The sequence below is a fragment of the Passer domesticus genome, chromosome 27, assembly GCF_036417665.1.
Source record: "Passer domesticus isolate bPasDom1 chromosome 27, bPasDom1.hap1, whole genome shotgun sequence".
In the NCBI taxonomy this organism is placed as follows: domain Eukaryota; kingdom Metazoa; phylum Chordata; class Aves; order Passeriformes; family Passeridae; genus Passer; species Passer domesticus.
This window is the reverse complement of record NC_087500.1, coordinates 1311095-1323422: the sequence shown is the minus strand read 5'-3', so window position 1 is coordinate 1323422 and position 12328 is coordinate 1311095. Positions and strand designations below refer to the sequence as shown.

The 12328-nt window shown below is 53.5% G+C and overlaps 1 protein-coding gene across 1 annotated transcript; it reads left to right on the top strand.

Annotated features, from left to right (window-relative positions):
• The first annotated feature begins 7412 nt into the window (after positions 1–7412).
• On the top strand, positions 7413–11812 carry LOC135286750 (uncharacterized). The gene is made up of 6 exons (XM_064399958.1): positions 7413–8739; positions 8842–8934; positions 9413–9477; positions 9855–9921; positions 10018–10203; positions 10398–11812. Exons 1-5 carry the CDS (start codon positions 7438–7440, stop codon positions 10165–10167), a joined length of 1677 nt encoding a protein of 558 aa, XP_064256028.1. The 5' UTR covers positions 7413–7437; the 3' UTR covers positions 10168–10203; positions 10398–11812.
• Positions 11813–12328: the final 516 nt, after the last annotated feature.

The window sequence follows — 12328 nt, the reverse complement described above, 5'->3', positions numbered from 1 at the left end:
CTGTGATTGTGATATGTGTGGAAACTGACCATGGGACAGTTATAAAGACAATTCTAATAAAAAACTGAGGAAGTAAAGCATGGAAGAAGGCCTTTGAACCTATCCTTTGTTTGCAATTAACCTTTATAAGTCTTAAGTTGATTTAGGAGCATCCGAATTAAAGCTTTAAGGATGTTGCTGTTTGACAGGAACTTTCTGCTTCTAGCTAAAAAGAGTTTTGTAATAATAACCTTTTGAAGTATAATTTTAGAATATTGCTTATAGTAAGGATCTTTGAAGCTATAGCTTTAGAATATATAAAAAGGAAACATGCTTATCTCGATGCCTTAACAAAATATTGAAAAGCAGGTTGAGAAAGGAAGATGAACATCAACTCAAGGACTGATAGTTTCGACCAAGGGAAGCTGGACATCACTGTTATGAGATTTATAGTCCTTGTAATTAAGAGGTGAACCCGCATCTGGAATCTGCACCTCACCAGCTGGGAGACTTCTTTCTTCTTTGGAAGCTGGATCCCACCATCTTGGGATACTCTTTTCTGAGATACATCCTGAAAAAAACTAAATCACAATAGTGTATAGAATTGTGACGTAAAAATTTGGAATAGAAACTGCTGAGAAAGCTTATGAGAACCCCTGTAAATATCTATAAGCCCCAACTATCGGTGTGCAGTTGGAGGGAAAATTTCCCCCGCTGTACCGAGCACTGTATTGCTCATACTTTACCATATTAATTAATAAATTGATTGCTGCTTGAATATTGGCCTAGTCAAGCTTCTCATTTATAAGAACCTGCATCCTGTGGAGGAGCCATGCACCAGAGCAGGCGGATGCCTGGAGGAGGCTGTGATCCTATGGGAGACCTTTGGAGAGAGGGGCCCTGCTCCCAGGGTGGAGCAGCCTGTCCTTGGAAGAGTGACCCACGCCGCAGCAGTTTTGGAGGGATGTTGCCTGTGGGATGGACTGACATTGCAGAAGTGTGCAGTGATCTGCTGTTGATGAGATGGAGCCACGTTGGAGAAGTTCCTGGAGAACTGTCTCCCATAAGAGGAACCCCATGGTGCAGCAGGGTAATAATTTTGCTCCCTGAGAGCGGGGGAAGTCTCAGGTGATGAACTGACTGTTACCCCCGTTCCCTGTCTCCTTGTGCTGCTGGTGTAGGCAGTAGAGCTGGCAAGGAGAGTGGGGTGGGGGAAAGGTGTTTTTAAGGGCTTATTTTATTTGTCATTATCCTGCTCTGATTGTGTAAGTAATAAATTAATTTTATATCATTAAGTCGAGCCTATTTTGCACTTGATGCTATTTGATGAGTGTTTTCTCCTGGGCCTTATCTCAAATCATGAATCTTCGTTAAATTTTCTCCCCTCTGTCCAGCTGGAGAGAGAAGTGAGTGAGCAGCTTTGTGAGTGACTGGCATCTGGCCAGGGTCAACCCACAACAATCTCAAACTGAATTTGGCCAATTCCATAAGGGAGAACAGAAACTGCGTTTACAAATACATCAGCAACACCAGGAGGAACGAGAACAAACTTTATTTTTCCTGAATGCAGGGGTAAACATTGCTACAAGGGATGAGGAAAACCCTGAGATACTGATGCCTTCTCTGGGTGCCCCGAGCTCGTGGCTGTGTCTGCAGAGAGGGATAAATTTGCCGGCTCTTGGGGTGCTCCACAGTCACTGAGAACAGGCACCTTGTCCTGGGGTGATGGCATTCCCTCACTGTTGCTCCTTCTGTGGGGCACTTCCCTCTCAAGTAACAGCAAAGAAATAACAGGGAAAGAAATATCCAGGGAAGGGGGAACAGCAGTCAAAGAAATAACACTGAATAAAGTCTCAGCAGTTTCTACATTGGAACAGGTTGGTCAAGGACAATCTTCTTGAAAGTCTTCTCACTCTCACACAAGTTCTTTGCATTGTATCACACTGTGGGAGACACCTGCATTCCCTCTCTGTGTTCCTCTTCTTCCTTCATTTCAAGGCACCCAGGAAGTATTGAACTACCAGCAATTCAGTTTCTCTTAGCTAAGGCAAGCCTATTTGAGCACAGGCTTCCCACAGGATCACAGCCTCCTTCATGCATCCACCTGCTCCAAAATGTGTCCTCCACTGGCTGCAGGTGGATCTCTGCATCCCTGTGCATTTCCACGGGCTCCAGGGGCACAGGAGCCTCACAATGGCCTTCAGCCGGGGCTGCAGCGGAATCTCAGCTCTGATGCGTTGGGCAGATCCTTTCCCTCCTCCTCTGACCCTGGTATCTGCAGACCTCTTCTTCCCACATGTTCCCACTCTCCTCTCTGTCTGTTGTTCCACATGAGTTATTACCCTCGCCTTCTTAGATATCTTAATCCAAGAGTGTTACCACCATTTCAAATAGCCTGAGCCTTAGCCAGAGATATGTCCACCACGGAGCCCACTGGTAATAGCTCTGCTTGACATGGGGGAAGGTTCTGGCACCTACTCACAGAAACTGCCCAATGCCAGCCTCACCAACTACCACTAACAAAATTTGGCCACAGAAACCCAATACAAATGGGAATGGCTCCACAGTGACAGAGAGCAGGCTTAGATCAAATGTTCAGGAGAAATCCTTCCCTGTGTGGGGGGTGAGGCCCTGGCACAGGGTGCCCAGAGAAGCTGTGGCTGCCCCTGGATCCCTGGCAGTGTCCAAGGCCAGGTTGGACGAGGCTTGGAGCAGCCTGGGATAGTGGAAGGGGTGCCTGTGCATGGCAGGGGTGGCACTGGATGTGCCTTAGGGTCCCTTCCAAGCCCATCCATTCCATGATTCCGCAGATTGATGGTTCTGATACAGAGTCATTTGACGACAGTGTGGCCTGCAAGCACTGATGCCAAGTACAGCCACAGTGACACAAGCATTGCTACAGTGACATAAGAAGGAGCACTGTGACATTGGCAGCACCACTGTGACACAGGAACTGCCGCAGCTGCACCTGAGGCCTGTGTCCCAGGTGACTGCAGCCAGTCCTGCCTCGCCATGGACCTGGTGCCGCGTCTCGTGCGCGCTCTGCTCCTGCTGGCCCTGCTGCTGGCAGTGGCTCCCTCGGCAGGAGTGGCCGAGGAGCTCTGCCCAGAGCCCTGCCGCTGCCCGGGCCATGGGCGGCTGAACTGCCGCCACACCGGGCTGGCCACCGTGCCCCCGGCCAGCCGCCGCCAAGCCCTGGCCGTCCTGTGAGTCCCGCGGCCCCACAGAGCCCTGCAGCTGCCCCTCCTCGGCTCCCTGTGTCTGCAGAGCCCACCTGGGACACCCGGGGGACTCCCTGCCTGGGGACAGCGTGGGTTTGGGGGCCTGAGCTCAGCATGGGGGTGAAGCCAGGCTGGGCACGCTGTGCCTTCTCCAGGCAAAGCCCAGTTCCAGCTCAGCAGCAAGGAAATGGGTTTTCCTGAGGGGGGACTGGGCCTTTTGTTTCTTTGCAGAGATTTCACTGGCAACTCCATTGCTGCTGTTGGAAAACAGGCCTGGAAGGACTACCCATGGGCTGAGACCTTGTAAGTGGCCTGCACCATTTCAAAAGTCAGGAGTTTGGGGATTTTCCATCCTTTGGTCTGGGGATGGGATCAGCAGCCCCCACACCACCCGCTTGCATCCTTTCCATTGGAGTTCAAAGCTCTGTGGCTCTGCAAGGAGGGGTGTGAATCAGCCCAGCTTCCCAGTATGGCAAGAATTGCCATGAGCCTCTTGCAGCATCCCCGTGTGTGTCTGCCCAGGGATGACGCTGTGGTCACCTTCAGCCGGCCAGGAGCAAGGGCCTGCTGTGGCCAGGAGTGGGGACGATCCCTGCAGTGTCCCAAAGATATGCTTCAGTCAAGCTGCTGCAGGAGATTTTCCCATGACAATGCCATTTGCTGCTGGCCAGCGGCCGCTGTCACAATGTCCCTGTGTCCCCTTGCAGAGTGCTCAGGGACAATGAGCTGCGGACAGTGAAGAGCCATTCCCTGGAGGGGCTGTTCCTGCTGAAGCACCTGTAAGCACCGGGCCCTGCCCATGGTGGGGGGCTCCTGCCTGCCCCTCCCTGGGGCCCTGCTGCTCAGCCCAGCCACGGGCATGTGGCCTTTGTCCGTGCTGGCATCAAGGCTGCTTAGGCAGCTAGATGCAACAGGGCAATTGGAAGTGACATTTGTTGCTCTAACTGGAACAGGGATTTGTCCTACAATGAGATCCAGTCCATTGAGGAATGGGCTTTTGAGCCACTGCCTTTCCTGAAGTTTCTGTGAGTGATCAAGTTCCTTTCTGGTGTTTTTACCACTGTCTTTGCATTGGGCACCCCAATTTCCTGTGCAGGAAAATGCTGCTGTTCTTTTGCCCTCAGTCCCTAACTCTGCCCTGCCCAGAGCCCAGCTGAGCTGCAGAGGTCAATGCCGATGGCTGGGCAGCCACGCCAGGGGACAGAGCCCAGCGGGGTTGTCCACGCACAGCCATCAGGCAGCCAGTTCTTGCAGCCTTGGCTGCTTCCTGGAACAGAAAGAGAGTCAGCACGTGTGCCGCTGGCTTGGCCTCCTGGGCAGGCTACAAACACTGAGAAAGCAGCAGTTGCCTCCCTCTTCCACCTTGGATTTGCACCTTTCCTGTAAAGGGATCCCGCTTTGCCCCCTCTTTCTGTAGGGCAGGCCCGATTCCTGTGTGTGACCTCCTCTCTCCCCAGAAATCTCTCCGGGAATGGCCTCACGCGGATCCGCAGCGGCACTTTCCAGGCCTGGCATGGGATGCAGTTCCTCCAGGAGCTGTAAGTGGCCCCAGGGCTAAAGGCACGGCAGGGCGAGCCTCTGCAGGGTCCCTGGGCAGGAGCAGATTTGCCCTTGGGAAGGTCCTGATTGCGACTGTGCATGTCAGCCAGGGAGCAGCAGGAGTGTGCAGCTGCAAAGGCCCTTTGCCCTGCCCTGCTCATCTCCTGCAAGGCTTCCTTGGATGGGCCCAGGCCGTGCCCACGTGCCCGGCACAGCCAGCTCACATCCTTGCCATCAGCCCTGACAGAGCTCTGTTGTTTCCCAGGATCCTCAGCCAAAACCCGCTGGTTGTGATAGATGACTCTGCCTTCTTCAAGCTGCCCTCAGTGCGCTCTCTGTAAGTATTGGCTCGTTTGGAGCAGATCCGCAGAGAGCTGTGTCTCTCTCGAGTGCCCTGTTCTCAGGAGGGCAGCCCAAATGGGGCAGGAGCAAATCTGCCTGTGGGCCAGCCTGAGTCTGCTGGAGACACAAGTGGCCCAGCTGCAGCAGAGCAAGGCAAAGGCCAAGCAGTGCTGGTGTGTCCCCAGCTGCAAAGCAGCCCAGGAACTGGGACACAACCTTTCAGGGATTGAGAGAGCCCATGCAGGTCTGGGGCCATGGAGTGGCTGCAGGGCTCTGGGAATGAAGTGCACTCCTGCCAGCAGCTCCAGGCTCCTGCCCCTCCAGGGACTCAGCTGCCCTCAGGGGAGAGCAGCAGGAGGTCGGGAGAGGGGCAATCCTTTCTGGTAGCATCTGTCTGCCACGAGAGCTGCAGGGTTGCCCTCCTGATTCCGAGGGGCTGGTTTAGAGCAGGGCGAGGCAGAGGGAAGCTGGGCTCCAGAAGGGCTGCTCTTGGAGCAGGCAGAAGGGGATGCCTCTGCCAACAGCAGCACCATCATCAGGGCCCTGGGCTTGCTCTCAGAGCAGAGTCCTGGCAATGTCACCAGAGAATTTCATGATCTCTTTGCAATGTTTGCAGAGACCTGAGTGCCACCCAAGTGATCCCGCAGACGCTGCTGCAGCTACTACAGACCACAGTGAGCTTGGAAACCCTGTGAGTGTGTGGGACTGAGCCCCAGCCGCCAGCAGGCTCTGAGTGCTGGGCCAAGGGCTCTGCTGGGGAAACAAATCCATGTGCCACAAAACCAGAAGAAACCCAGTAAGCTCAAGAGTTGCTGTTTCCTTGTGGGAAGGTGCCAAAACTCACCAGCTCAGAGGCAGAATTTCACCTTTTCGGGTGACTTGCTGCAGCTCTCTCAAAGCAGAGTTTGAAATCCAGGCGGGTGCATTTCTGTGTCACGTGGTATTTTGGGTGCAGTTGAATCCCCTTTCTAATGTTTGGCATTGGGAGTCAGGGGCCTTTCCCAGAGCTGTGGCACACAGTGAAGCACGAGCCCCATGCGTGGTACCCGTGTGTTCCCTGAGTCGGGCTCTGAGCCACGGAGTGGGTGGGCAGGTGTTCCTGCAATAATCCCCTCTGGTCTGCAGGCAAGTGCCCAAGGAGACGGCCTGCTGCCTGTGCCAGGAGCGTCCCCGGCCCGAGAGCCCCTGCAGGACCATCCAGTTCCTGTGCGAGAAGCTGTGCAGCAGCAGCGCCCCGCAGTGCGGTTGGTGTCCGGAGGGGCTGGGGAGAGCTCAAATCTGCCACTTCTCTTGAGCCTGGGGAGATGCTGCAGCACTGCCCCGTGCTGGGGGGCCTGATCTCCCCTTGGAGCGCAGGCATTAGACAAAACCCCTTGGGATGGAAAGCTCCTGGTGATTGTCCATATCTTGTGTGTCACATACTGTCTGGAGAAGGAACAGCTCACTGGGCCCACCAAAGCTAGGAATTTGCTACCCACAGCATGCCCCCAGGCAGGGAAAGCAGGAATGCCCTGTGCCCTTCCCTGGTGCTGGAAGGCGAGGTTGGCTCATAAACCCCCCAAATTCCCCTAACAGCCTGCTTCCTGTGCCACCCCACTGCCCACTGCAGGACAAAGGTCAGGGTCCGCACTGTGCTCTGCAGGGTGAACAGCAAGCACCGTCATGCCCTCGTTGGGCTGTGCAGGGGGAGCAAAGCACCGTCCTGCTCCAGCTGGGCACAGGGCACAGCACATCCTGTCCACAGCAGGGCCAGGCTGCACTTGTGCAAACAGATACAGCCAGGGTGCCAAGGGCCCCAGGGAGCTCGCTTCTCTCACTGGCTCAGCCCCAGGTTTCCCACAGCACAGTCCCAGCGCTCTGGTGCCCTTGGGGAAGTTTTTCACAGTGTAAGAGCTTGAGCTGCTGCTCTTGGGAATGGCCCTGGAGCAAAGGAATCCCGGGGCTTTCCTCCCCTGCCAGTCTGTGCCCCTATTGCAGCACGGGTCCTTCCTCTGGGGTCTCAGGCTCTTCACTGGCTCCTGCAGAGCCACCCAAGCCTGGTCATCTGGAGCTGTGGGAACCTCTCCGACAGCAAAGCCATTCCCCGGGGATGTTTCCCTCCCATGCAAACAGAGCCCCAGGAGACACCTGGAAAGAGCCAGCTCTCTGCTCTGCCCTGTGGGGATAATGGCATGGATTGAAGGGCTCTGCTGCTCCCCACAACACATCCCCCACTCTGCTCTTGGGATCCCTAAACTTAGAGATGGGCTCCTGTTGCTCAGGGTAACCTCTGAGCCTGTGTCTGTGCCCAGCTGCTGATCTGTTCTCTTGGTGTTCTACAGTTCACTCAACTGTGCTGCAGACACGGGGAGAAATAATGGACATAGCACAACGCAGAGAGCTGAACACCAGCTCAGTATTGATTCTCAAGCCCATGGAACCTTCACTGGGAGATCATGGAACTGTCACGCTTGTGGTTGCCCTGACCCAGAGCGCTGAGGGTGGTGTCAGCAGCCTGGATAGCTCCAGAAGAAATTCATATCCCCCTCAGCATCCCTTGGGGAACAAAGGCAAAACAGGTGCTGATGACCTGAGGGCCAAGGCCAAGAATAAGCTGCACAAGGGTGAAAGTATCAAGACTACAAAAAGCATTGTCCCACACCAGCCCCAATCTGCCAGGCTGAAGCATGCAGAGAAAAAGACACCCTCACGTTGGGTTCACAAGCAGCAGGAGTCACATTTGAACTGGCAAGCATTAAACTCTTGGGATGTAGCTGGTCCGTTAAACCCCACTCATGAAAAGTCTGTTGATAGACACCTCAGAGATGAGATAGAAGATCAAGCTCCAAAGCAGAACTACATTACAACTCTCGAAGAGCAGCACGACATCCAACAGAAGCTAATCAACTCAAGGCTGAACTGGCAAATACTAAACCCCTGGGATGTAGCTAGTGTGTTAAACCCTAATGATGAGGACTCCATTATTGGACACCTCAGAGATGATGTGCAAGATCCAGCTCCAAGGCAGAACTACGTCAATTCTCAAAAACAGTCTAAGAATGAGGACAGCCAGTATCTGGCTGGACACAATCCGCTTTTCTACCAGGTCTTGAGCCCTGTGAAATCAGAGGGAGAGCCTACAGCAACCGTCACCAAAGATGAGCACAGTCTAAACAGCAACCTGGATTTTCTCTCTGACCCATTGGTTCAGGGCCAACATGCTGTGAGCAGCAGAGGAGGAGCCACGGCTGAGAAGGAGCATTCCTCTCTAGGTGGGCACCTCCTGCTCATGCCTGACACCACAGACACACACTGGAAGCAACAGGAAGAAGGTTCCAGGTTCCTCAATAAACCTTGGAGCCCCCAAAGTCCAGACCTTGCACCGGTTCCAGGAGAGCTCTTGGAAGCCGTGGTTGATCGTCAGCTGCGCTTGCTGGTGCCAGACAAAAGCCTGCAGATGTTCATGGCCCACGTGGAGCGAGCCCTGAGGAGGGACTGCAGCCTGCCCCAGCTCCAGCAGGCCTGTGCCAAGATGGTCTCAAAGACTGGGCTGCTTCTAAAGGTGCTCAGTGAGAGGCAAGAAACCCATGGAGCCTATGATCCCATGGGCCGGTGTCCTCTGCAAGAGAACATCTCCAGGCGCACAGCTCTGGAGGAGGATCAGGAGCCCACAGAGAAGGTAAGAGAGCTGCAGGGCACTGCTGCGTGTGTCCTTCTGGGCAAGGAAGAATGGAAGGAGCAATCCTCTTGCCCCCCATGATCTTCTTTCCTCTTCTCCCAGCCAAAGCCAGAGACCATGGATGACACGATCACATTCGTTGTATTGCTGTCTCTCATTGCAGTTGTTTTGCTGATACTGCAGGGTGTCTTCCACGTAAGTCAATATCTTGTTTGACACACAGCTGTCTGTCTTGTAGCTGGAGTGCCCAGGTGACGAGCCCCATGTGCCACTGCAGATGCCTCTGCACGTGCTGGGTGCCACAGGAGATGTTTTTCCAAGCCTGAAGCTTGTGGCAGCATCCCCAGCACTCAGCTCAGCAGGGTCCAGCCTGCCTGGGGGGAGTTTGTCCTGCCTCCTGTCCCAGCTCTCCCCAGCTTTGCTTTGCTCTCCTGCCTTCAGCCACACTGCAATGTGATTGGGAGCTCTGGGAGTTCAGAACAGCTTTTGGAGTTCCTGCAGAGAGGAATAGGAAATTGGGTAGGAAGGACAGGTTCTTTTTTAAATCGTTGTTGCAGGCACAGACTTGCAAGTGTGTAGAACAGGCTGGGTTGGGTGAAGGATCTTTGGTCTCCCATATTCTATAGAGCATGACAAGAAAACTTTGATGTTAAAAGTCTGTCTCCTTTCCAAGGTGTGTTCCCGATGTGCTGCAGCTGTTTACCAACAGCTTCTCAGAAGGAAATTGTGGCTGACAAGGTAACTACTCCCTGCCCATGCCACTGCTGTGCCACCAAGAGTCTTTCCTGTGCAGAGCAGCTCCTCCTGGAGCCCCGCAGACGTGCAGGTGCCGCTTCCCAGGACTCCTCGGGCCGTGTTTCCGAAACGTCGCGTTTGGGGGAGCCCTGGGAAAGCGGCTCCCGAGCGCTGGGCACGGCCAGGGGCTCCCAGCCCAAGCAGCCTTCATGCACCAGTAATACTCCCTGGATGGGGTCCCTGTGCTGGTCCAGCCAGGGATGTCCTTTCTGGAGCCCCCTGTTTCTTTGGCTCAGCTGAAATGCTCCCAAGCAGGGAGAGCTGCTGCACTTCCTGCAGCCATCCCTGGCCAAACTCCCGGCTCATTCTTCGGTTTTCAGGTTGTCTGTAAAACTGCAACAGAGATGGAGGAAGAAGAAGTACAGGGAAGCAGAGTGTGCAAAGCAGGTAAGGGCAGGGAGCAGATACCCGTTCTGCTTCTCTGCGTGCACCACCTGCCCTTCCTCACCTCTCCAAATCCTTCCCTTCCATGGCAATTTCCAGGATTTGCCTGAGCTCAGTGAAGATGAATTGCTGTTGGTTCAATACATCATGGACATCCTTGACAAAGAGGAAGAAGAATTGCAGAAACAAATGCAGAAAGAGAACATAGATGTCTCCCAGGAAGAGACAAAATTTGAAGAACGCAAGTGAGGGAGAGAAGATTTGCAAGATGTCGAGAACAAGAAGGTAAGATGCCAGCACTTGTTCTCCAGCTCCTATTTTGATACAAGAACTGCTAGAACTTTCCTTGGATGCTATTTTCTTATCTATTCCATTGGATCTTAGTTCTTGACTTGGTGGCTGTTTCCTTGGCTATTTTCTTCCTTGAGTCTTGTCTTGCCTTTATTTCCTCAGATGCTGTTTTCTTGTTGTCATTCCAGATGGAAGAAGCCCAAGGAAATGCTGTCACCCAGAGACAAGATGCTCCTGCCTGGGCCCTGCCCAGCATCCAGCACCCCAAGCTCTGGGCTGCTGACTCCATGACCATTCTCTGCAGAGGAGGATGCTGCTGGTGGGTGCCATGCTTAGGACACCCCAAAGTCCCCTGGGGACTGGGACAGGGAGGATCCAGGAAGGCCTGGGTGTCCCAAGCAGTCACCGCAGCTCAGCCTCTGGAGCCACAGCCTTCCCAGGGCCATAACATCCTGGGGACACCCTGGACATGTGTTCCCATCTGGGAATGCTTTTCCAATAAATGCTGATTTTGTACAGCCAGAGCATCCTGGAAGTGTCCACGTGTTTGCTGGTCTGTACCCATTTCTGTGGGGCTGCACACATGTGTGCAGAGTTCTGCTTGTGTACATGGTGCCAGAATCAGGATTTGAAGTGACACATGTGTGCAGAGTTCTGCTTGTGTACATGGTGCCAGAATCAGGATTTGAAGTGACAAGCATTGAACCCCCGGGGTTGGTGGATTAAACCCCATTCATGACAAGTCTGTTCATAGACAACACAGACATAATGAGGAAGTTCAAGCTCTAAGGCAGAACTATGTCAATTCTCACAAACCACCTTAAGAAAGAGGACAGCCACTATTGGGCTGGACATAATCAGCTTTTCTACCAGGTCTTGAGCCCTGTGAAATCAGAGGGAGAGCCCAAAGTTGAGCAGCGTCTAAACAGGAACCTGGATTTTCTCTCTGACCCGTTGGTTCAGAGCCACCATGCTGTGAGCAGCAGAGGAGGAGCCACGGCTGAGAAGGAGCATTCCTCTCTAGGTGGGCACCTCCTGATCATGCCTGACACCACAGACACACACTGGAAGCAACAGGAAGAAGGTTCCAGGTTCCTCAATAAACCTTGGAGCCCCCAAAGTCCAGACCTTGCACCGGTTCCAGGAGAGCTCTTGGAAGCCGTGGTTGATCGTCAGCTGCGCTTGCTGGTGCCAGACAAAAGCCTGCAGATGTTCATGGCCCACGTGGAGCGAGCCCTGAGGAGGGACTGCAGCCTGCCCCAGCTCCAGCAGGCCTGTGCCAAGATGGTCTCAAAGACTGGGCTGCTTCTAAAGGTGCTCAGTGAGAGGCAAGAAACCCATGGAGCCTATGATCCCATGGGCCGGTGTCCTCTGCAAGAGAACATGTCCAGACACATGGTCTTGGGGAAGGACAAGGAACTCATAGAGAAGGTAGGAGAGCTGCAGGACACTGCTGCACATGTGCATCTCAGGATGAGTCCTCCTGCCCCTCAGTTCATGATGGATGCCCCTAATAAAGAAGAATTTCAGGATGACACACAATGCAAAGAATTCAGGTGATGGGGAAAAGAATTTAAGAAGGGGACGAAGCAATTGGGACACCAACCATTCTCCACCATCACCTCTGTGAATAAAGGAACTCCTGAGCCTTTTCTCTGGGTGCTTTTTCCCAATTATTTCCTTGCTGTTACTTGAGAGGGAAGTGCCCCAGAGAAACAGTAACAGTGAAGAAATGTCATCACCCCAGGACGAGCACCTGTGCCCAGTGACTGCGGAGCATTCCAAGAGTCAGCACATTTATCCCTCTCTGCACAGGAAGGTGCTGTGGGTGGCCACGAGCTCAGGACCCTCAGAGACAGCATCAGTACCTGAGGACCTTCCTCATCCCTTGTAGCAATGTTTTCCCCTGCATTCAATAAAAAACAAGTTTGTTTTCATTCCTCCAGGTGTTGCTGATGTATTTGTAAAAGCAGTTTCTGTTCTCCCTTATGGAATTGGCCAAATTCAGTTCCAGCTGGGCCTTTGCTTTTCCGCCTTTCTCCCTGCATGCCCCAACATCATCCTCGCCATCCTCCTGTGGTGCTGCCCTTCTTCCAAAGGTGTAAATTCTGTGTTTTCC